This window comes from Exophiala bonariae, assembly GCF_035927105.1.
Source record: "Exophiala bonariae strain CCFEE 5792 chromosome Unknown scaffold_34, whole genome shotgun sequence".
Lineage (NCBI taxonomy): Eukaryota > Fungi > Ascomycota > Eurotiomycetes > Chaetothyriales > Herpotrichiellaceae > Exophiala > Exophiala bonariae.
Window position 1 is genome coordinate 122,509 of NW_027042509.1, and position 20,902 is coordinate 143,410.

At 49.1% G+C, this 20,902-nt stretch overlaps 9 protein-coding genes across 9 annotated transcripts; 2 read left to right on the forward strand and 7 right to left on the reverse strand.

The window, feature by feature from the left end:
• Positions 1–1,012: 1,012 nt before the first annotated feature.
• LTR84_008875 (uncharacterized protein) lies at positions 1,013–3,244 on the forward strand (the record flags this gene model as incomplete). Its single annotated transcript, XM_064852418.1, has 5 exons — positions 1,013–1,024; positions 1,094–1,572; positions 1,633–2,276; positions 2,330–2,681; positions 2,758–3,244. The coding sequence occupies 5 exons, from the start codon at positions 1,013–1,015 to the stop codon at positions 3,242–3,244; spliced, it is 1,974 nt and encodes a 657-aa protein (XP_064701393.1).
• Positions 3,245–5,669: 2,425 nt separating this feature from the next.
• Positions 5,670–7,688, reverse strand: LTR84_008876 (uncharacterized protein; the record flags this gene model as incomplete). Its single annotated transcript, XM_064852419.1, is given in 7 exon segments — positions 5,670–5,895; positions 5,968–6,071; positions 6,127–6,707; positions 6,720–6,735; positions 6,794–6,971; positions 7,035–7,308; positions 7,367–7,688. The coding sequence occupies 7 exon segments, from the start codon at positions 7,686–7,688 to the stop codon at positions 5,670–5,672; spliced, it is 1,701 nt and encodes a 566-aa protein (XP_064701394.1).
• A 378-nt stretch (positions 7,689–8,066) lies between these two features.
• Positions 8,067–8,714, forward strand: LTR84_008877 (uncharacterized protein; the record flags this gene model as incomplete). Its single annotated transcript, XM_064852420.1, has 2 exons — positions 8,067–8,219; positions 8,295–8,714. The coding sequence occupies 2 exons, from the start codon at positions 8,067–8,069 to the stop codon at positions 8,712–8,714; spliced, it is 573 nt and encodes a 190-aa protein (XP_064701395.1).
• Positions 8,715–8,759: 45 nt separating this feature from the next.
• Positions 8,760–10,481, reverse strand: LTR84_008878 (uncharacterized protein; the record flags this gene model as incomplete). Its single annotated transcript, XM_064852421.1, has 1 exon — positions 8,760–10,481. One exon carries the CDS (start codon positions 10,479–10,481, stop codon positions 8,760–8,762), a length of 1,722 nt encoding a protein of 573 aa, XP_064701396.1.
• Positions 10,482–11,007: 526 nt separating this feature from the next.
• On the reverse strand, positions 11,008–13,347 carry LTR84_008879 (uncharacterized protein; the record flags this gene model as incomplete). The annotated part of the gene is made up of 9 exons (XM_064852422.1): positions 11,008–11,082; positions 11,150–11,289; positions 11,355–12,056; positions 12,125–12,267; positions 12,322–12,446; positions 12,509–12,613; positions 12,667–13,092; positions 13,148–13,212; positions 13,266–13,347. The coding sequence occupies 9 exons, from the start codon at positions 13,345–13,347 to the stop codon at positions 11,008–11,010; spliced, it is 1,863 nt and encodes a 620-aa protein (XP_064701397.1).
• A 392-nt stretch (positions 13,348–13,739) lies between these two features.
• Positions 13,740–14,916, reverse strand: LTR84_008880 (uncharacterized protein; the record flags this gene model as incomplete). Its single annotated transcript, XM_064852423.1, has 3 exons — positions 13,740–14,212; positions 14,276–14,395; positions 14,463–14,916. The coding sequence occupies 3 exons, from the start codon at positions 14,914–14,916 to the stop codon at positions 13,740–13,742; spliced, it is 1,047 nt and encodes a 348-aa protein (XP_064701398.1).
• A 548-nt stretch (positions 14,917–15,464) lies between these two features.
• On the reverse strand, positions 15,465–16,688 carry LTR84_008881 (uncharacterized protein; the record flags this gene model as incomplete). Its single annotated transcript, XM_064852424.1, has 1 exon — positions 15,465–16,688. One exon carries the CDS (start codon positions 16,686–16,688, stop codon positions 15,465–15,467), a length of 1,224 nt encoding a protein of 407 aa, XP_064701399.1.
• A 510-nt stretch (positions 16,689–17,198) lies between these two features.
• LTR84_008882 (uncharacterized protein) lies at positions 17,199–17,570 on the reverse strand (the record flags this gene model as incomplete). Its single annotated transcript, XM_064852425.1, has 1 exon — positions 17,199–17,570. One exon carries the CDS (start codon positions 17,568–17,570, stop codon positions 17,199–17,201), a length of 372 nt encoding a protein of 123 aa, XP_064701400.1.
• Positions 17,571–18,533: 963 nt separating this feature from the next.
• On the reverse strand, positions 18,534–20,435 carry LTR84_008883 (uncharacterized protein; the record flags this gene model as incomplete). The annotated part of the gene is made up of 1 exon (XM_064852426.1): positions 18,534–20,435. One exon carries the CDS (start codon positions 20,433–20,435, stop codon positions 18,534–18,536), a length of 1,902 nt encoding a protein of 633 aa, XP_064701401.1.
• Between the last annotated feature and the right edge of the window lie 467 nt (positions 20,436–20,902).

Genomic DNA, 20,902 nt, shown 5'->3' on the forward strand with positions numbered 1-20,902 from the left:
TTTACCTTGCAATACTCACTATGTTCTCTGGCTGTCCGCACCATCCAGGCCACGGTAGGCGCCTCACTTCGAGACTTTCTTCATTTCATGGCAAAGAGAAGGCCCCGAACGTTACGCCTTCCTGTTGCAGGCCTCTACTGCTCGGCGCGTCGGCATCTCTGCGCACAAGGTTTCTTGCTGACATGGATGTCAATTCCAATATCTCGGGCCTCAAGCATACTCGGTCAGTGTTGCAGTGATCGAAACAAAAAATACTTCGGCACCGAGCTGTCTGATAGCTCGACCCCGCATAAGCTGCCAAGCACAAACTCAAGAAGCCGAGGCACTATCCCCCAGGCTCATCCCTGGTGAAAGACTTCATGGAAATGCTGTTTGGTTACCCAACAGGCTCAGTAGTTAGTTGATGTATTTGATGTGTCCTTACCTAGGTACCTTGAAAGAGCATGCCGGACAGGAGCTTAAACCTATTCAAGGGGTTGCCCCGCGTTTGCATAGCAGCAGCAAGCCTGGGAGCCACCAACAGAATCCCCACAAGAGGTCCTCTGACGATCTAAGCTCAAATGCAGGCAGTCTGTGGACTTATGCCCTCAGCTTCTGCCGTTACCAGATGACAAGAGTAGTCAGGAATCGACTCCCCGTATCCTTATCACGTAAGGCACGAATGTAGCATGTCAAAATCTAGCAATCTGATATGGATACGGCCGCAATAAATCTCGAACCTCAAGTTAGTCTAGATCAACGTCCTGCAAAGAAATCACGGGCTTGCATCCACTGCCATATTCGAAAGGTAAGATGCAATGCGTGGGAGGTTGGCGTACCTTGCACACGATGTAAGCGTCGCAATCAAACAAGCACTTGTGTCCTCGTTGGTCCTCCGCAGAGAACTATCCATGCGTTAGTATTCTTAATATCTCAGCATCGTTGAGACTGAGAGTCTACAGACCTTCAGTGCGACGTCCGCGAAAGCATACGAATCTAAAGCTTCCAACTCAAGCTTCTTTGCCGCCGGACAATGGAGAGACAAGTGAGGATACTGTAGTACATGCCCTTTCTCATGTACCACCCGCAGTGTTCAAGTTGACCAGAGTCATAGCTCCAAAACTCAGGCCAGCAAGCTGGAGTTGAACAAGAGAATGCACAGCGCAATGAGACCCCAAACGCCAGCTCGCAGAACCCAAGTTCGTCACTACTTGTTGACCAGCACCCTATTGCTTTCGAAGGAGAGCGCGTTGAAGGAGTAGGCTGCGGGAGTGACCCTCCGATCAGGGAAGAAGATGTACACATTCGGATCTGGCAAGAACTATCGCGTCGAAGACCAATGGTAATGTCTCCAACATCCCCTTTGCAGAATCCAAATCGACGCGAGGTGTTCGAGTATCATGACGGCGTAAATTCTATGACAATCCTCGGTGAAGCTCTGGGTCAACCACGAGCGACCAAGCTAGTGCGGCTCCTCGTTCTGGAGGACGGATCCAAAGTCGATCCACAAGAAGCCTTCCCAGGTCTCGACGAGGTGGACGTTGAATATCTACAGAAGAAGGGAGCACTGAACTTTCCCCCACGTCATGTTTGGTAAGAGAAGTTGTGATAAATTTATGGCTCCCTTTGTCTCCAGTGCTGACCGTTCGCTAGCCGTGAGCTTCTTCGCTTATACTTTGCTTGCATTTATCCATATGCGCCTATACTGGACCGTGTCAAGTTTGTGCAGGATTATGAGACCGGTCAGCATTCTACTTTCCTCTTGCAATCAATTCTAGCAAACGCAGTCCCGTATGCTCCTCGCAAATTGCTTCATGAAGCAGGCTACCAGGACCGAATCACAGCTCAAAAATCACTGTTCTCAAAAGCTCGGCTGCTCTACGATCTAGGATGTGAGACCAGCCAGCTCCATCTTCTTCAGGGCTCAATCATGTTGAGCTCTCTGTCATTTACCTACGCCATGGACAAGGATTACAGATACTGGCTGAGCAATGCAGGTAGGATTGCCACTCGAATGGGCTTGCATAGAAATTACATGTCGGAGACGCTTGATAAGCATTCCACCCGTTTATTTCGCCGTATCTGGTGGGTTTTGTATAACCGAGATACACTCATGGCAGTTTCTGGGATCGATAACCTCAGGAGATTTGATGATCGCTACTGTGACACTGAACCGCTGACAGAGTCTGATTGTGAGGAGGAAGTTGAAATACCACCAACGTACAGCGATATCCTCCAGCCTATGCCCAGGCTGCAAAAAGTATTCATGGTGGAGTACAGCAAATTGTCAACTATAAGTACGTATGAGAGTTGGAAAATGTCTTGTAAAAACGCTGACAGACATGCACAGGTGGACGATTCATCCATGACTTCAAGAGTCCAGGTGTGATACCAACTCCGAATGAAATTAACCGATTCAGTGAGCAGCTGGCTTCCTGGAGAAGACAACTTCCCGGGGAGATGCAAATCGGGGCACTCCAAGAGTGGTCGTCAGATAATATATGGGTCTTAGTATTGCTAGCCATGGGCTTCCGCCTAGAGGCCATATTCTGTCGTGCCGTCAAACAATATCATCACACAAGGAACGACTTTTCCTCTATGCAGAAATTCGCTCAACGGCAAGAGAGCGCTATGTTCGAGCTTTCTACAATCATTCAGCGTGCTTCGATGCATCAGGTGCTCCACTTATGCCCCTTATCGTTGTAAGCTTTGCTATCCAATGACCATCTGGCAATCTCTTGATGATATGCACAATTGTCCTAACCATGATGTGATTAGCATGACCTGTGCGTCAACTATTCTAGCTATGCGCATTGAGATCGCCCTCGACTCAACCACCACCCCTCGAAAGCAGCTCGCCATCAAGACCCAGATCTTTGCGGAGCTCGAGTATCTGAGGGAGAGTTGTGAATACTGGAGCAGTTTGATATGGACAGTGCGCATGTTTGAGGCTGTTATCAGCAGGACAGGTCTTGGGCTTGTGCCTGCCTCGGCGAATGGGTCCCCAGAAGAGGATGATGATGTGACTCCAGCCAATCAAAGCAGTGACCCGAGGGCATTCAATGCGAGTCTACAAAATGCACCTTTGGATTTCCAAGATATCGACGCTCCTCACTCTACTGGCGCAGATGCGATTTCTATGATGCCCATGTCAGACGACATATTTGGCATTTTACCGATCACTGATAACTACGACTGGCTCCAGAGTTTGTTCGGAAGCAAGCTAAATGATGACTTTATGGATGAGTTCAGTAGTATCGTCTAGATATCTATCAAGCGTGCAGACAGACATAATCAGCTCGAAAGTCATATTGAAGTGTTCACATTCGATATAATTGCCCTCAATAGACTGGGTCCGGGAAGGACTCTGGTTGCCGATCCTCGTTGCCCAAGAGGCCATAATACCACGTTATGTCCCGTCCGTCTGATTCCCGGACATCGAATCCATTTCCGAGGAAGTTGAATCGATTCTCTGACAGATAGTCAATGTCGAAGTCTTCAAAACGTGGCTTCTGAAGCATTGAAAGGTAATGCACTCTTGACCCTGGCCAGCAGAGAGGTTTGCGACCAGGAACTCCGTTCTTAAACCATGAACTGCATGGCCCAGACCATGCTGTCCGTTGTAAGTACAGGTCTGCATGTCTGGTAAACGCCTTTCCAACAGATTTGCTGACTCTAATACTCTTGATGTCCTCGATCTGTGCCTTTTCAAGGACTTGTATGATGTAATTGGTGTACGCCTCAACCATAGGAATGACGGAACCATGGCCAAGAGGCCCATAAGCACCAATGAAGACGAAATAGTTGGGAATCTCGGGGACTGAAAGTCCCATGTACCCTTGAGTATCGCCATTCTCGGGCTCGTGTTCATAGTTCTTTCCATCAACTATAAGCGGGAAGGCAGAACGAAAGCTAGTGTCAAAACCAGTAGCACAGATTACCACATCGACGTCGTGAGAAAACCCCTTTCCGTCTATGAAGCCGGTACTAGTTATCTCCTGAATCTCTTCAGTCAGGACAGTGGTTTTGTCAAGAACAAGTGCTTCGAGAAAGCCATTTCCTGGAGTGGGTCGTCTGCATCCAACACCAAAATTACTGGGAATCAAAGTGTCCATCAGCTCGGGTTTCTTGACGAGTTTGTTCCGCATCTCCTGGATGGAATACTCCCTAGCCTCCCTTGCATCGCTAGATCCGTTGATGTAGAACTTAAATCTGACATTCAGTTCTGACTCGATAGCTTTACAGTATGACAGATAGTACTCTGGATCGTCTCGAAACATCTGTTGTGTCTCTTTCGAGTAGTAGAAGTTCTCTCCTCTTTTTCCGGCATATTTGGGTGCGAAACCAGCCGTCACCCAGATAGGTGAACGAGCCACAACGAAGAGTTGGTCGACTTTGTCGATTATGGTAGGCACAACTTGTACACTCGAGCTCCCTGCGCCTATGATAAGCACCTTCTTATTCTTCAGGTCAAGATTATCGTCCCATCGAGCCGTATGTACGAGTGGGCCTCGGAATTCACTTAGCCCCTTAATCTGTGGCCACCGCCAGGCATTGAGAACACCACCTCCATGAAGGAAATAGTCGCCATGGTCGATGAAGGTATCGGAGGGGTCGTTATTACGCATTATGGTAACTTTCCATTGACCATCATCTCCCACCCACTCCGCGTGGATGATCTTGTGGTTGAAATGAGCGAATTTGAGGATATCGCATTCTTTAGCAACGTCTCGAAAGTATTCGTAAATTTGCTTAGAGCCGGAATAGTATCGTTCCCAGTCTGGCTTCAGCTGCCAGCTGTACTGGTAGCAGACGCTGGGGATGTCGCATGCACATCCGGGGTACCTATTCACCAGCCAGGTTCCCCCAAGGTCGGAATTGGCCTCATAGATGGTAAGGTCAATATTGTCCATTCGAGTTTGAACTTGATGGGCAAAATTGATGCCACTGCAGCCCATTCCCATAAAGATGACCTTCAGCTTCCGTTTTCTACCCATGGGTGATTCGCGAATCTGGTATTCGACATGCCCTTCGACAGCAGCATCACCATTTGAAGCAGAATCGGGCTTTTCAGTCCCTCGTAACGATATTGCTGATTTTAGCTCACCGTTGAGTATGATCTCGGACATTTCTCCACTGATGTGGTTGTAGATACTTGTATGGTTAGAATTCTCGATATCAGCGATAGACGGAGCCATTTTAGAGTGCTTTTTTGAGCAGGAGGAAATCTACTTTCACCAAAAATTATCAAGGCAATGCAGCGTGGCTTCAATCACTTCAGGAATAACTCCATCCTGCAAGATTCTCTTCACAAAGCCTGATCGAAGTGCGGAGGCAGCCGCCCACCTGCCAGATGCCCGAAGTGTAAGCCTTCGGTGCCGACTGCAGAACGTCTCCAGTTGTCACAGGTACTACCTGAATGCCACAACTCTCTTGCCCAAACTCACTAGCATGCAACCATACTCTTCACAATCCGTTTGCATTCATTCCTTGACAATCAGGTTCAACAAGCTCGTCTAGTCGAGCAGCCGCAACATAGCCATGATACGGGCAAAAAACGGCCCAGGTCATTGAGAAAACCCCCGCTACATATGATCTTGAGAATAGTGCCCAGATAATTGATGTAAGGTCCCATAAAGATATATACGATTTCTGTCATGTATAGCATGTAGCTTAGATCTAGTTAACATCTACAGCTTCGCAGCTCCATCGACAGAGGCCGTCTTGAGTTTTTGTAGCTCCCGTCTGATCACCTTCCCACTAGGGGTTCGAGGTATTGTATCAATAAAATGAACCCCAGCCGTTAACCACTTGTGTCGAGACATTCTAGTCTCGATATACCTTTCGATTTCTCTTGCAGATACCGCTGTACCAGGTGCTCTAACGACAAATGCCTTGGGATATTCGCCAGCTGGTCTTGAGGTCAAATTAGCCATGATTCCGCCCGTAGCTGCATTGCTCCAGTGAGGCTGATCAATGTCTGCTTACCTTTTCTCTCCTATCACGGCTGCATCCGCAATAGCGTGATGCGTCAGAAGGACTTGCTCAATCTCTGCTGGCGCGACCTGCAAGCCTTTCACCTTTATGAGTTCCTTGGTAATTTCTGTCAGACTATTCCAAACATAGGTTAACATGGTTGAGACTCACCTTCATACGGTCCACAATATAGAAGCATCCCCTTGAGTCGACGTATCCGATATCGCCAGTACGCAGCCACCGCAGTCCGTCCTCGTAGACTATTGTCTCGGACGTTTCTTTAGCCTTCTTGTAGTAGCCCCTCATTATATTAGGGCCAGAAACCCAGATTTCGCCCACGACGTATGGGATCTCAGGGGTTTGCTCGAACCCGTGCTCAGGCATTGGTACAATCTTAGCAGATACATTGGGATTCAACCAGCCAATTGATCTACCGTCGTCTTCATCATCCTGTGCGAATCCTGTTGCTGAGCAGGTGGTCTCGGTCATTCCCCAACCTTGCTTCACCTGAACACCCGGGCGCAGATGGGTCTTCTCCACCAATCGTCCAATCTCAGGATTGAGGGGTGCAGAGCCTGTCACGACGGATTCTATCGATTTGAGATTGAATGATTCGGCCTGAGGGTGTTTTGATAGCGCAACCATGAGCGTTGGAACGCCAGTGAGGAATGTGATTCGGTATATATCGAGGAACAGGAGATATCTCTGAATACTGTACTCCATCATAATAAAGACTTTAACACCCATACGTGCTGCAGTCATACAGTAGTACATTTGGCCCTATTCAACGGTATCAATACGGCTAGATTCTCAGGAACTGGCAAATTATTACACTTACATATGCATGAAACATTGGTAAAGGCGCTAACCATCGTTCTCCTCCTGCTTCGATGCGTTGCTTTCGTTCCTTTGCCCTTGATGTTTCGCCAATCATATTTCGTTTGAATATAACTTGCAAGCAGTTCGAGACAATGTTATAGTGTGATATTTCGACTCCTTTTGGCACACCAGTCGTTCTAGAGAAAGGATCAGAAGGTAAACATCAAACTTCAACATGAAGTATTCGTGCTTAACCATACCCGCTTGAATAATTGACAACAGCGGTGGTCGTTTGAGCCTCATCGACCGTTGAGAATTTTCTCCACTCCCACGCAGCACCGCCCTCCTCTGAAGCCCAGAAATTTGTCCATGGCAGAATATCACCCCTAGTAGGGGTTTTGTCCGGATCAACAAACTCGAAGACTCTGTCCTTCGGGATGCCGACTTGTGATGCCGCTTCAAGAGCCCGAGAGGCACCCGCCGAGCTGGTTATGACCAACGTCGCATTGGAGTCCCGTAATTGATATGAGAGCTCTACAGTCACTATCGTCAAGTCTTTCGCTTGTGGTAATTTGGCCAAAGAACGACTTACCGGTCACAGATGCACTTGGAGAACAGCCAGTGAACACACAGCCCGCAGACACCGTCCCCCAAAAGAGGATTGGGAAGTACAGCGAGTTGCCAGAGTACAAAAGCACCTTATCATCCGGCTTCAGTCTGAGATCAAGTAGCCCTTTCCCAACCCTCTTGACAAGTGCCTTGGCCTGTTGCAGGCTAAAATTCCGTTCCGGTCGGTCCGCATCAAAGTACTGTGGACTTGAATGATCATTCTCTGAATCCGAGGAAAATACAAAGGTCGCAACGTCAATAGGTGGAATATGCACCTTGTAAGGCGAGTCGTACCTCTTCGCCATCTCACTGGAGGTTATTTGAGAAGAAGATGTTTGTCATCGACGATTAATTAATGTGAAACTCTTGACGACGAAACCGCATGGCCTACCCAGACTATGTCAAGCGTGAGCGAGTCATGCAGCCAGCCTTGGTCGGTAAAAGGAGGGTTTGTTATGATTAGCCTCGGCCATTCTTGCTCACCTAGAAAGCGCACGCTTGAGGCCGGTGCCGTTTGGTTTGTGATTAATGGTTGGGTACAACTGCGTCCGATGTCATCATTTCTCCAACGGCAAGTTCGGAGTACGTGAGTACGGCACCTTCAACTCTCGCTTTTGCAACATCCCATCAGCAAGCCTCGAACACCAGGCCGGATTGGAGCTGGAAGAGCTCGCACCAAGAAAATGGGGAAACACGAATCATTAAAGGCACAGCGATATACCACGGATCTCCTGAAGATCCCTGGCATGGCATTCGATGTGACAGTGGCGGACCCGAAGGAACGGATTGAAGCATATCTCAATGAATATCGCAAGGCAGGTCAGACGAAAGATGAGGTATGCTGCCTCAGTGCCTAACACATTCAAAGGCTTCGTAGTATCAGACTAAAATTTGTCTTCCTCTCTCCCTAGGGATTCGACGAGGTATTTATGCGCGAGCATATCTCCATTGTCAGCGCCACAAGCTCTGAGGGAAAGACGACGGCTGTTTTTGAGATGAAAGCTTCGCCAGTCTACACTAACCGGATGGGCAACATGCATGGAGGCGCAATTGCCATGATCCACGACATGTGCACGACCATGGCGGCCGCACCATTGGCGCGGAAGGACTTTTGGTGGTTCGGAGGGGTGTCAAGGACATTACTCATCACATATCTGAGACCAGTAAGGAAGGACATGGACCTCGTGATCGAATGTGAAGTTTTACAGCAGGGTTCGAGGCTAGCGACTATACGTGGACAGATGCGAGATAAAAATACGGGTGCCCTGCTCTCAGTAGCGGAGCATAATAAAGCGAGCATTAACTTTGAAGAAGTCAAGTCAAATTTATAGTCATGAGAATAGGAGAACAGGAGTTCAAGACTCCCGGACTATCATTTATTTCACAATCTCAGTCAATAGATCATCCGGCCACTTGGGTTCATCAATTCCATTCCCACGAGTGCCAACATTGAAGCTAAGCTGTACCGTGTTCGGTGGGAATTGGAGGACCGCCTTCGGTGCCCTGAATACGAGGTCACCCTGCGCTTTAGACACCCTCTTCTCGAAATATTTTAAATCGAGGATTGTTCCTTCTTTCCGCATCATTTCGAAGTAGCGAGGGATCGTATAGTTCATGCTATGGTAGTGGCGGAAAACTTGCCTCCCATTGCGTGCCCAGACATCCTTCCATACTTGAAGAGGATACTCTCCAACTGTCGAAGTCAACCATTGATTGTAATAGTTGAGTGATGTGTCAATGAGATAGGAGCCGCCATGGCGTGCCTGCTCCATGAGAGCTTCCAAAACGCCACATGTACCTGCTATCCCCGTGCAGTAGTCAGAGTTTGGAAAAACAGGGATTACAGCCTCGTCGTTGCCCATGGCTCGACCATATCCCATTGCCACACCAGTGTGGGCGTCACTTATCGGCTGCCAACCACTTCTGTGCGACAATGGACCATCCCATCCAAAGCAATTCTCTCTCACGTAGATAATGCCCCGTTGCCTGTTCTTGACGAGTTCAAAAACCTGATCCTGGCCGAAGCCGTATTTGACGAACACGTCAGGCCTGTAGCCGTTGATAACAACGTCTGCGTCCAGTATCAGATCTTTGAGCTTGAATCTATCACTCTCACCACGTAGATCTAGGTTGCAATTCCACTTGCCCCAATTCAAATCAGGGTGAAGACCTGAGAAATCCGGAAGGTGCGAAGCTGTAACCCTCATCACACTTGCGCCTAGCTCTGCCAGACCTCGCCCTATAGCTGGACCTGCAATTACTCTGGTCAAATCCACGATCTTTAGTCCAGCGAGCGGCCGTCGTGGGCCTGTAAAGGTTGTCGGACGCCACCATCCCGCTGCTTGTGCCGACCCCTCTTGCTTTGTGATTCGATATAAGCCCACTGCAGAATTCGCCTTGCCTTGTGGGCTGTCCCTGTACTCTTGAGGATCGAGACAGATGGTAGCAGCCTGACGGCATTCCTCACCGAGAATATGGTCCCATTCAACTGCGGTCTTTTCACGGATGCGCTTGATGTAGGGTTGCCAAGAATCTTCGAACGTCTTAAGCTCGGGCATGTCAAGTGGTAGTCCTGCTCCTTTCAAGGATGGCTCTGGGTTGAGGCTACCGTGTATGTGAAACCACCGGTCGTCTTTCGTCTTGTAGATGTTGTGAACAGCTCGACGGTAGAGTGATGAAGCCATTCGATGGATGTCGCCACTTGGGAAATAGTTCGCATATTTGTCGGTCAAATCGCGTACCGGCGTCGGTGAGATAGGTGCTGAGAAGTCCGGATTGATTTCGAGAACCAAAGAAGACATAAAGAACAGTTGTGCATGATCCGTGTTAATGACCACTTCCTTCGGTGGTTCGTCATACTTTCGTCCAAGTAAAACGTTAATCAGTGTCGCCTCAAGGCCTTTCAACGACGAGACGCTTTCTGCGAATCTCCAGTTGATTGCAATGCTCGGTGCGGCCGACCCTTCATACTTCACATACTGGGCAAACTCTTTGCACTCTGGCGGTAATGAGCTATGCAACCTGTGGTTCAGAATGCCGTCTCTCAATAAGGTTCTGCTCTCATCTGGAACAGAATATGGCGTCGATTGCTCCCCCATGGTCGCGACTCGTTTATCTCCTGTAGTCACAAAGCCCACAAACAGCCAATAAATGGTATATCAGGCTGCCTTCTCAGAATACCCTGCACACAAAGTCATGCTGGCATCTGATCGTCGTTGACGTATTCGTCGGTGCCGAGGCTATTGACTCCTTCTCCGCACTTCGCCAGGGGCGATCATCCTGGGCAGTGCGAGAGCATGGGTATGCTCTCAGAATCCTCACGAGTACAGCAGGTGCATGTAGCTCAATAGCCCCTAAGCAAGTGACAATGTGGAGAGCAAATGCTCACGAACATGGATTGGAAAGTTAGATGCCTAGTCAGACACAGTGGCATACACGTAGTCAGGTTTTACACCTCATTTGCAAGATCGCATCATACCGTGTAACTAAGTCGTTGTTTTTCAATGGTCGAGGGGATGCTACAGATATTGCAAAGCTTAAGGAATGTCACTTAGTGGAAACGAGATTCAAAATTGCGGAGACTCTGTCACATCAAAGTCGTCTTGCTCACATTCCATTACTCTCCTACAGTATTGCTGCTTTCTCAAGAAACTTCTGCGGCATATCGACATGTCGGGCTCTCAGATATTCTGCTACATTCTGAGCAAGATGCCAGCTATCAGGAGTCGCGTGAGGTGTTGGTTGGGGAGCAGTCAGGCGGTCTTACCTTTCCTAGCGAATCCATCTTGACAGAACTGCTCACACCCGCGCCGAGGATACCATGAATCACAAAATGGACAGCCCGTATATTGAGGAATTCACACCTCTCAATGTATGTGTCAGGGGTTGCCTCGTCTGCCAGTAGTCCTAAAGGTCACACAAGTGTCAGATTTTGATGTGAGATGGAAGAGGGAAATCAGTGACAGACTCACCTCGTAACCTATCGACTGTCATAAAACTTCGAAGCCAGTCATACTTGGATGGCTCGTGGAGTCCTCTAGGAAAGAAGAATCCCACATTCACATTTGCCCCTTTATCGCCGCTGCGTGCGTAGACGGCTAGACCAAGTGGCACTTTAATCGTCGATCCAAAAGAAGACAATGCTACAGGATTGGTAGGCTGGTAATTAGGTTGCAGCGGTAGTTGGTTGGTGGAAGTATATGCTGAATGTCTTGAGACAGGAGTTCCCTGATTGCTTTGTTCCGCTGAGATGAAATGCACAACTTGCTGGACATGTTCTTGATTCACCAAGCCGGGGAAGTATGTACAGAACAATTTCGGCTCTGCCGTGCGGAAATCAAAGTTGGCCGTGAGACCCGGATATCCTGAGAGTTGATTGCTCATGAGAGGCCCGAGGAGACGACCTGGAGCAAGGGTTCTTGGATCCTTAGCCTGCGCAAACACGCGAAGCTGTAGTGTTGATTCATTTTGGTTTCGGGGATTTTCCTTCGGACTTCCGTACAGCTGGAAATCTAGAACCTGAAACTCATTTTCCTTTACCATTCTACGCGACATGGACTCGAAACTTGCCGCCTTTTCTTTGGTGTCAAGTCCCGTCACGTAAACAGAGAACTCGGCTTGGTATCCCCCAACCACCATAATGGCTAGCTTAAGAGTCTCAGGTGCGAGAAGGCCTTGGGACTGGATCAATGGAAGACCGGTGAAAGAGAAATTCATTCTTGAGTGGAAATAACATGCTCACCTTTGACCCCTGAAACTTGCACCATATCCTTGCCGACTGGTTCGAAAACAATTCTCGTGATATCTGCGATGACATCGGGATTGTAGTAGAAGGGACCCTGGATCTCATACAAGAATTGTCCACGGACAGTGTCCGTGGTGACACTATCAGAAGAAAAGGTCAGCATATACTACATTTGGTGGCCTCATGATTCATACACTCCGTTTTGATCCGCATGCTTTTGAATCACACTTGTACCATTCCCTGCAATCGCAGCGATTGGGTACGAGAGGTCGTGATATTGTGGAGCAAGTGCTTGAAATCCGCCAAAGTTGCCTCCGGTCTATTGTAAAAGCTTTCAGCGACTGTTTTACACGTCTCGCGGGTTGGGGAGGGAAGTCATACCACATAAGGACCGCATTCTATTAAATGGCCTGCTAGCAGGGAGCCAGCCAGCTTGTCGACTTCATCCTGGCTCCAACCATGCCACCATGCTGCGACACCCATAACCTAAGATCTTGTTGTTAGCCAACCGTTCTGCGTGTGAAGTTCCGCTTTCATACCGTGCTTGCATCAGTACATCTCCCACAAATGACGATATCGGCTCCTTCTTTAAGAGCGCGCACTATGCCCCAACATCCAATGTACGCATTGGCGAGAATTATTTCAGGATATTTATGTCGCCAACTCTGGAAATCACCAGTCGCTCTAGTCAAAGGCTGGACATCAAGATCTTCCAGCTTTGACAGTAGGTTGTCGCCAACAACATAAGCGACCTTTTTGTTTGATCCTCGAGCACGTAACAGCTTCTGCACCTCTTCGGCCAGACCTTTCGGGTTGAGCCCGCCGGCATTGACGGCTATTCGAAGATGTTGATTCTTGTAATGGAGATACTCATCAAGACCTGCTCGTAGTGAGTACAGAAACCCTGGTTCGTAGCCGCCCTTGCTTCCTGCACGGAGCTGGAGCGCTCGCGATGCCAAGTTGACCTGCCATATGGTCAATGATGCTTTACTCGACAAATGAATCGGCTTGAGTCTGGACCTCTGATAGCCAATCTCCGATTATGGCGTCGACTGTCGTAGACCCCTTCAACATCGACTTTAATGCTAGAACGCGTCAGTATCTGCTACTACATTATATGGAGCCATGAATGCCATACCATCTAGGCGGTCACCCGTGGAGCCAGAGACGTTCCCAATAAGGACTGGCCTTGTTCCCCTTTCTAGCACATCTTGGCCCATCTTCAGTGTCAACGTAGAAATTCTCAGCGCATGAAAGTCGAGGCACTATGAAGTATGCCACAAGGCTGATATCTACTCCACACTGGAGTCACGAGGCTAACATTGTCTGAAAACCAAGATCCGCCGAGGGATGAGAATTAGCAACAACAATGAATCCCGACTCCAAGATGCCAGACGATGTTCCGGCAACGCGTGTCTTCCCCGCACCGGCGCCGAGGTGTACCTCAGCCTTGTCCCCCTATTTATTCGAGCGGGGCAGTGCCGAGGCTCTTGCTCAGATCGGAGGCATCAGTTAAGTCAGTACTGGCCGAATAGCAAAATGATCTTAAATGATCTGAATTGTTCTTATTGAGATCATAATGCTAAACAGTGATCAACAAAGCTCAGGTTCACTACTTGACATGTTGCTTCATCCAGCCGATGATCAAATCATCAGTCTTGGCTCGAATAGCTGGTGCCGTGAATTTGGAACCCACGGCGTAGATATGTAGCTGTCCCCATTCAATAATCAATTTATGCTCGACGTCCGCTTGACCACATTTCTCTGCCCACATTTCTGAATCACGGCGTGCAAATTCGGCACCGCCAGTGAAAATCAGTTGTGGACTGAGGCCGTTGATATCGCCTGACTCGCGATGCAAGGGATTGACTTCCGGAGAATCTCGGGCATAACTTCCAATGAAGAGTGACACAAGCCCTGGGACAGCTTCGTTGGCGAACATGAAGTAGTCGGTCTCAACAGCTGGGTTGCCTCCCTCGTAAGCGCTGAGAGCCATGTCTAGCCATGGCGATATCAGGACTGTTGCTGCTGGCTGTGGTAGATGAAGGCTGTGGAGGTGAATCCCTGAGAGGATACATAGCCCTCCTGGTTACATGGTCTTGTTAGTTGAAGGCTTTCCCTCTGGTGTTCCACTGTCAATGAACTTACCACCAGCTGAGTCGCCCATGAAAATAATGTTTCCTGGTTCGATACCACTATCAAGCAGAAATCGATGGCTCTGGGTGAACGCATTCAGCTGCGCTGGATGGCTCTTTTCAGTGGAAAGTGCTATATCGTTGATGGTCAGCATCAGCAAGTGCACATGCATCTAGAAAGTTGCATTGAGCAAACTCACGATATTCCACAGTCAGGAAGGCGAGGTCTAGACTAGCCTGTGCGGCGACCCGAATCCATCTCTCCATGTAATTCAAATACATTCTCGCCTCACCCCGTGCATACCCTCCACCATGCGCAAACAATGCGACACATCGTCGAGTCTCATGCTTCGGACCTGCGAAATCTGACAACTCTCTAGAGCCTGGGACCAGGTATGCTGGGATGTTCTCCAGTTTTCGAGCTCGCCTAGCGGGCACATTACCTACTGGTAACCTATGCGTCAAGTCTGGAAATGTCAAAGAGGCGGATGAGAGATATGCGCGCTGAATCTGTAGCCGGAGAGACTGATGAGATGGGAAATGTGGCAGCAGAAGCCGCTGGAGTAGTGTGAGTAGAATTTGGGACAGGAAGGAATGCGAGAACAAAATCGCTCGCAAAGGGTGTCTCAATAACAGCAACCAGAGATTGGCCATAACGAACTGTGGTCAGAAGATACGGGTTGATAATTACTCCCGAATAGAGGTTCTTCAAGTTCGTTACTTGTTACCGTCAATCTCTTGGAGTTGAACATGACGGTTTATTACACCCTCGGTGCCGCCCGGAAGGACGACTACCCCACTCGTGGAGTCTGTAGAGATCCGAGCAGCAATTTGTTGCTGCATGCAGTCCTTGGATAGTAGATCAGGATATGAATCTGAACGATTCCAGGATTGAAAATCACAAGTGAGTTCCGTAGTGGACACAGCAATTCCAAGAACAGTCTTCTAAAGGCAGAGGGACAGTCTTCTTTCAAATACTCCCATGCGCCAGTGACATGTCGCCTTGTCTCTCGCGTCAGATCTAGGGTAGTTTACCAATCGAGAAAGACAAGGGATTGACATGGGAACCAGATAAGTCGTCTTTCGTTCCAGAGGCCATAATGTTTTCAAAGATCCTGTCGGAATTCTGTTATGCTAACCAGCTGTCCACGGCGCACAGATGCAATTTTGAGGACAGAAACTAAGCCTGATAGCCTTCCAGATCAGCCAAGATTCTCGCACAAAGTTCCCTCTCGCTCGGCCTTTCCCACTTCGTCATCACTGCTACCAATCATGAGACAACTGAGCACGACATCAGCGTAAGTCTCTCCACATTCCCATCTCAGTTCATCAATAAACTGTCGACAAATCCATCGTCTTCGGTCATAATGATCCTCTACGCTACTACCGCCAGCATCGTAGTTTCGCAGTCCACGCCATGGCCCGACTTCAAGTAGAACAATGCCGAGCGAGTATAAATCATACGCGTGACGATACAGGCGCTTTGGATTTGCGTGCTTTGCGGGATGCTGATAGTAGTCAAGCTTGAAACCACTGAGGTATGTCTCTGTCGGTTGCTCTGGCACATCATTCTTTCGTAGCATGTCACGGCCGTATATGGAGTCAAACCGGGGATGGCCCGGCTTAGGTCCCTCAATCCACAAATTGGTATGCTCAGTGTGTCTTGCTGTTATGTCGGGTCTCAATTCTTGTGAGGTGGCAGCGAGATCCATCCGGGTGATGACGTCGTCTGGCCGTGAAAAGATGTAGCCCATTAGAATAGGTTTCGAGACATCGATCTCAATACTACTCTCATATCGATCCTCCTGGAGTGTATTCACATGCTCTGGAAAGAAAATCACGGAATCTGCGCGAATGTTCTTGTGTAACCAGCCACTGGAAAGAAGCAGGCAGACGGCACGCACTAGCTTTCTAGCCAGATCGAAACGCGCCCCGAGCGTAGATCGGATGCCTTTCTCCCGTTTTTGACCAAGAAGTGACTGCAGCGTCACAGGTGCACGAAGCATCAGGTGTTCTGCGGGCCGATCGCGAGTCTGAACGCCAATCTTACCGGGCAAGGTGTATAGAATGCTGTAATGGCCCTTGTGCTCGCCTTCTTTGTGATCAATCATACCGGCGACGTTCAAACCACAGACACTCTCCTCCACGTTTAAGCCTTGGAAAGTATTGAAGAAGCTTCTGGTCAGTGCGTGGAGCTTAGGATCTGCAGGTCTGACCAACTTGGACTGCTCGATATCTTCCTCGTTCTCCTCGCTGCTGCTGTGTTCCAGAGTCGAATCTAGGACATGGTTGTAAGTTTGCGCGGCCCTGCGTCCCTTTGCTTCTAAGCGTCCCCGCTCTCGACGACGCTTCCTTTGCTGTTTCTGCTTTATGCGCTGTAGCTCATCTGGAGTTGGTTCTAGCGGAGGCCCCCGGTTGTCTCGCATTTCTACGTAAACGGCACGCCCTTCGAAGAGAGCAAGGCCTTTTCACAGATACACCATGTCACGTTGCCCTCGGCCAATGTTGGTAGGTGCTGCTTCACCCGCTTCGTCGGTACCTTTGTTTTGATTAACCGATGCTTTCAAGATGGCTGCCGAAGCGAGCAGCTTGTAACCCTCCCGCATGGACGATCTCCCATCAACATCTGCTTGCTGGCTTGCGAGTCTTGAAGTTGACTTGAGATCTGCGGACGACTCTTGCTTTGCCAAGCATTCCAAAATGAGATAGACATTCATGGACTCAAATGCATTTTCGGGACAGAGGCGATAGAGCGATTCGCTGTGAGATCTCAAGTCTGCGATGAGTTTCTTGAAGTTGTCTCGGTCTTTCAAAGCCCATTTAAACTTATTGAGCACGGAGAGACGGTTCTTCAACTCACTAATCACCGGCTGCACATCTTCGATGGTAGTGTTCGGGAGGGTCGACTGAACGTTGTTGGTCGACTGCGATCTATCCTAGGCGGCCTGTAATAGCCGGAACTGAATGCCGTAGCGCTTCATCAGTTTTTCCTGGTTAGACAGTGTATCAGCAAGAGCAGAGAGAATGTTTAAGACGCCTTCGGCCTTGTATGGATTGCTCAAGAGGTACCCGTGAAGTTTATTCCTTTTTCGTCTGAAGTAATTTGAGTGTGTCGATTCGCTGCTATCTTCGCCTTGGATCTGCCAATGGAAGCCCCAGGCTTTGAGGATTGACTGCTGAATCTCCAATTCGCGCAGGTGGGCCGAAGATTCTGCCTCTGCTGTTTTCATAGTCGTGAAGAAATTATAACAGTCACGACATGTGGTGTAGAGGGCCGCGATACTAATGGCAAGACTGGCAGCATCCATAGTGATGGAAGAGCGATGAAGTTTGTGACCATGGACAGCGTGGTAAAGGTTGAGCTGCAGCGTGCGATTAATAAATGAGATGGAGTTACGGGATTGTGCAAATACTACCAGTGCCAGTATGCCTTCACGTACCTAAGTATACGGCCGCGGAACACTCCGCCTAAATAGTTGTATCAACCGCAGAGCCGCGCCACGACTGAATTAGTCAAGAAGGCGGACACAGTGATTGCGAGGTTATGTGTCCCAAAGCTCTCCCTCACAGTTTCGCAAACCTTAGGTTGCATGCTCACCGGTTTGAGGTCGATCGCTCAGGCTGAACAATGCGAATGTCGATAACGCTCTGAGGCGGAGCGTATGCATTGCAGGTAGCCCAATCACACTTTCTGCACCCTTTACTGGATCATTTCGTGAATGGGTGGCCGCCATTCACATCAGTCATTATTCGTACTGCGACCGTAGACTTAGTCGTGTAGGTACCCAAGCTCTTGGGGCGCCCACAAGCTGAGAACACCTTCATGTTTTCTCTTCTAGTGCTGCTAAAATTTGGGGTGCAGCACATACTTCGCGGAGAGGCTAGACACAGTTCTTATACTCTTTACTGATCATTTCTGATAGAGAATCAGCATTCGGAACTCGTGCATCTCAGTAAGTTACAGCTCACAACCCGAATCAGACTCAAATCGAGTGACACGAAGGGACGGTACCAGACCTTCATACGAACAGTGTGCTAGACTCTCGTAATGGCGAAGATTCAAACTTGTGCGATATGCTCAGCGCTGGAAGCGAAATTGACCTTGGAAAACTCGAGATTGGGCACTCAAAATACCAGCATCTCGACCCCCTCATGTGCATGGTCCTAATTGAACCCTATATTGATGGCAGGTCGACCATACTGCTGTCCATATAATATACATCTAATGTTGGCAAATAATACAAGAGTGATGATTCATCGGCAATTGGGTTTTATATCAACGCCTGGCCTTTGTGCATCGCCTCCCGAACCTCTCTGATTATATCTTTGCGGTCATCACGTCCCATGAGGACGACACCACGGCCACGGCGGTTCAGCCGACCCATACGGCCCAGACGGTGCACAAAATCAACTGTTGTGTGCGGCACATCGTAAAGTACCACATGTCGGACTGCCAATGTGTCGACACCACGAGAGCCTAAGTCTGTCGTTACCAACACTTTGGTATTGGGAAGGTGTCTAGTGGGCCTATCTTTGGTTATTTGTAGTGAATCGTCAAATGGGATGAAACTAGAGAATTTCTTGCTCTTTGGGCGCTCTTTGTCTTCGCCTTCCACTCGATCGGGCGCTGTGAAGGAGGATAAGATCTCGGCCTGCCGTTGTTCCGTAGTGTCGCGTGTCAAGGCCACTGCCTCGATTCCCTTCGTCGCCAGGAATTTTGCCACCTCTTCGGCTTTCTCACGCTGATTAACAAAAACCAAAATGTGCTTGACTGTGTGCGTGGCAAATGAGTCCTCATGTACAGCTTTGCCAAGCTGCCATATTATATCGGCACAGGCCAGATCACGGGAACCACGATATGGGTCTTTATCGATATCAACGGCCCCTAATACGACTCGACGAGGAATAGTGTGCAATTTTGGCGTTACAATACGTTTTGTATCTGGGAAGTGCTTGTCAATGAATCGATCAAGGCTGTTGGGGATGGTTGCACTGCAGAGGATAAGCTGTTTTAATGACGGGGCTGATCGTTCAATGATAGCGATACTGGTCTCGGAGAACGATCGATCAAGGAGAGAATCTGCTTCGTCTAGGACGAGATACTGGACTCGGGAAAGGATGTTCGGCTCCTTCTGAGCAATGGATTTGATTAAATGAGGTGTGGACACAACAATGTCGATGCCATTCGGGTTGAAGAGAGAGTTCCCAATAACAGTCGGAGAATCGTTGGAAGATAGTTTGGCCGACCTATATTTGATGGTGTGGCCGAGTAGCTTGACCACTTTTCCCACTTGGGAGACCAGTTCAGAGGATGGAAGAAGGATCAGCGCTCGTGGGCGACCCATGTTTGGATTAGACTTGAATCTCCCCTCCGTCTCCGAGGGGTCAGCAGCAAAAATGTTGTTCTGTGCTTGTTGTTTCTTTTCCTCAGCCTCGCGCTCTGCACGTTCATCCTCTTCGATGCGATCAAGCTCTTCCTGTCGCTTGACGGCATCAATGACGGGTAATAGATATGCTAGGGTCTTGCCTGAACCGGTCTCCGCAGCAAGAAGAAACTTGTCGAAGCGGGGTTTCCCGTCAACTTTTCTTTTTTGCTCCTTCTCGTAGGCCCCCTTTTTACTGAGCAGCGCCGGGATTGCGAGTTTCTGCACGGGGGTCGGGCTGTATTCGGTCAAGTGAGGAATCACCTGGGTATACACACTGTTGGTGACATGGGGCATTAAGCCAAGCTCTTCAAAAGTGGTGATTCTCTCCAACTTTGCCTTGAGTGCGTCTCTTTGAGTGTAGGACAGGGGTGTTAAGGCTTGTTGCATCTTCAAGGCATGGAATAATGGCCGGTCGTCGACATTCTTCTTCCGCAGAGGTCGCTCGGACGTTGCATCTGCATCAGTATCGGCGGGAGCTGTGGAGTCGGCTGTGGCTTCGACGGAAGTGACTGGTCTAGCAGGTCTGGCTCTGGGACTGACTGCGATCTTTTCGTCTATGGATCGTCTCCCCCTTGAGAGAATTCGCTGGTCTGGTCGCCGGTGCCGAACATGTGCAACCGTCTGGTTCATACCAGCAAAGGGCCCAGCTGTGGGTTTAGATTTCTTGCTTTCCAAGGCCGATCGATCGACGTCTTGAGAAAGGGTCATTCGGGCTGGTGTGCGTCGCTGGCGCATGGCCGAAGCCATTGCCCGCTGGGCGTGCCATTGTGTAATAGTGTTGGTCGGAAGGAGCAGAGATCTAAATCGGCACGCAGGGCACACTACAGCCGAAGAAGACATCTGTTAGAGATACACTGCTAGTAAAACCACGCGCTCGTTGCAGATGTGATGATGATCATTATTTTATTTTTCTATACTCGGCTAGATTTCCATTCTGGCCGAGCTTTGCGCTAAGTATCGAGTAGTGCGCATTGGTCGCACTAGTATCAAACGAAGAAAAGTGGGAAGGTGTGCGATCAAGCAGGGGCCAGTCACGTGGGCCCAACTTCGATCGTGGCTGCCGTGGCAACCACAGCACTAGACCATCTCAAGATAACAATACGTCCACTTTAAAGAGTCCTCGACAGAACCGTTGTGTTGAAGTTCAATCAAGTCCTCAGGTTGGCCTCATTTGCGGTCGCATCTGTGTTGAATTCATCTTCATTTCCTGACAG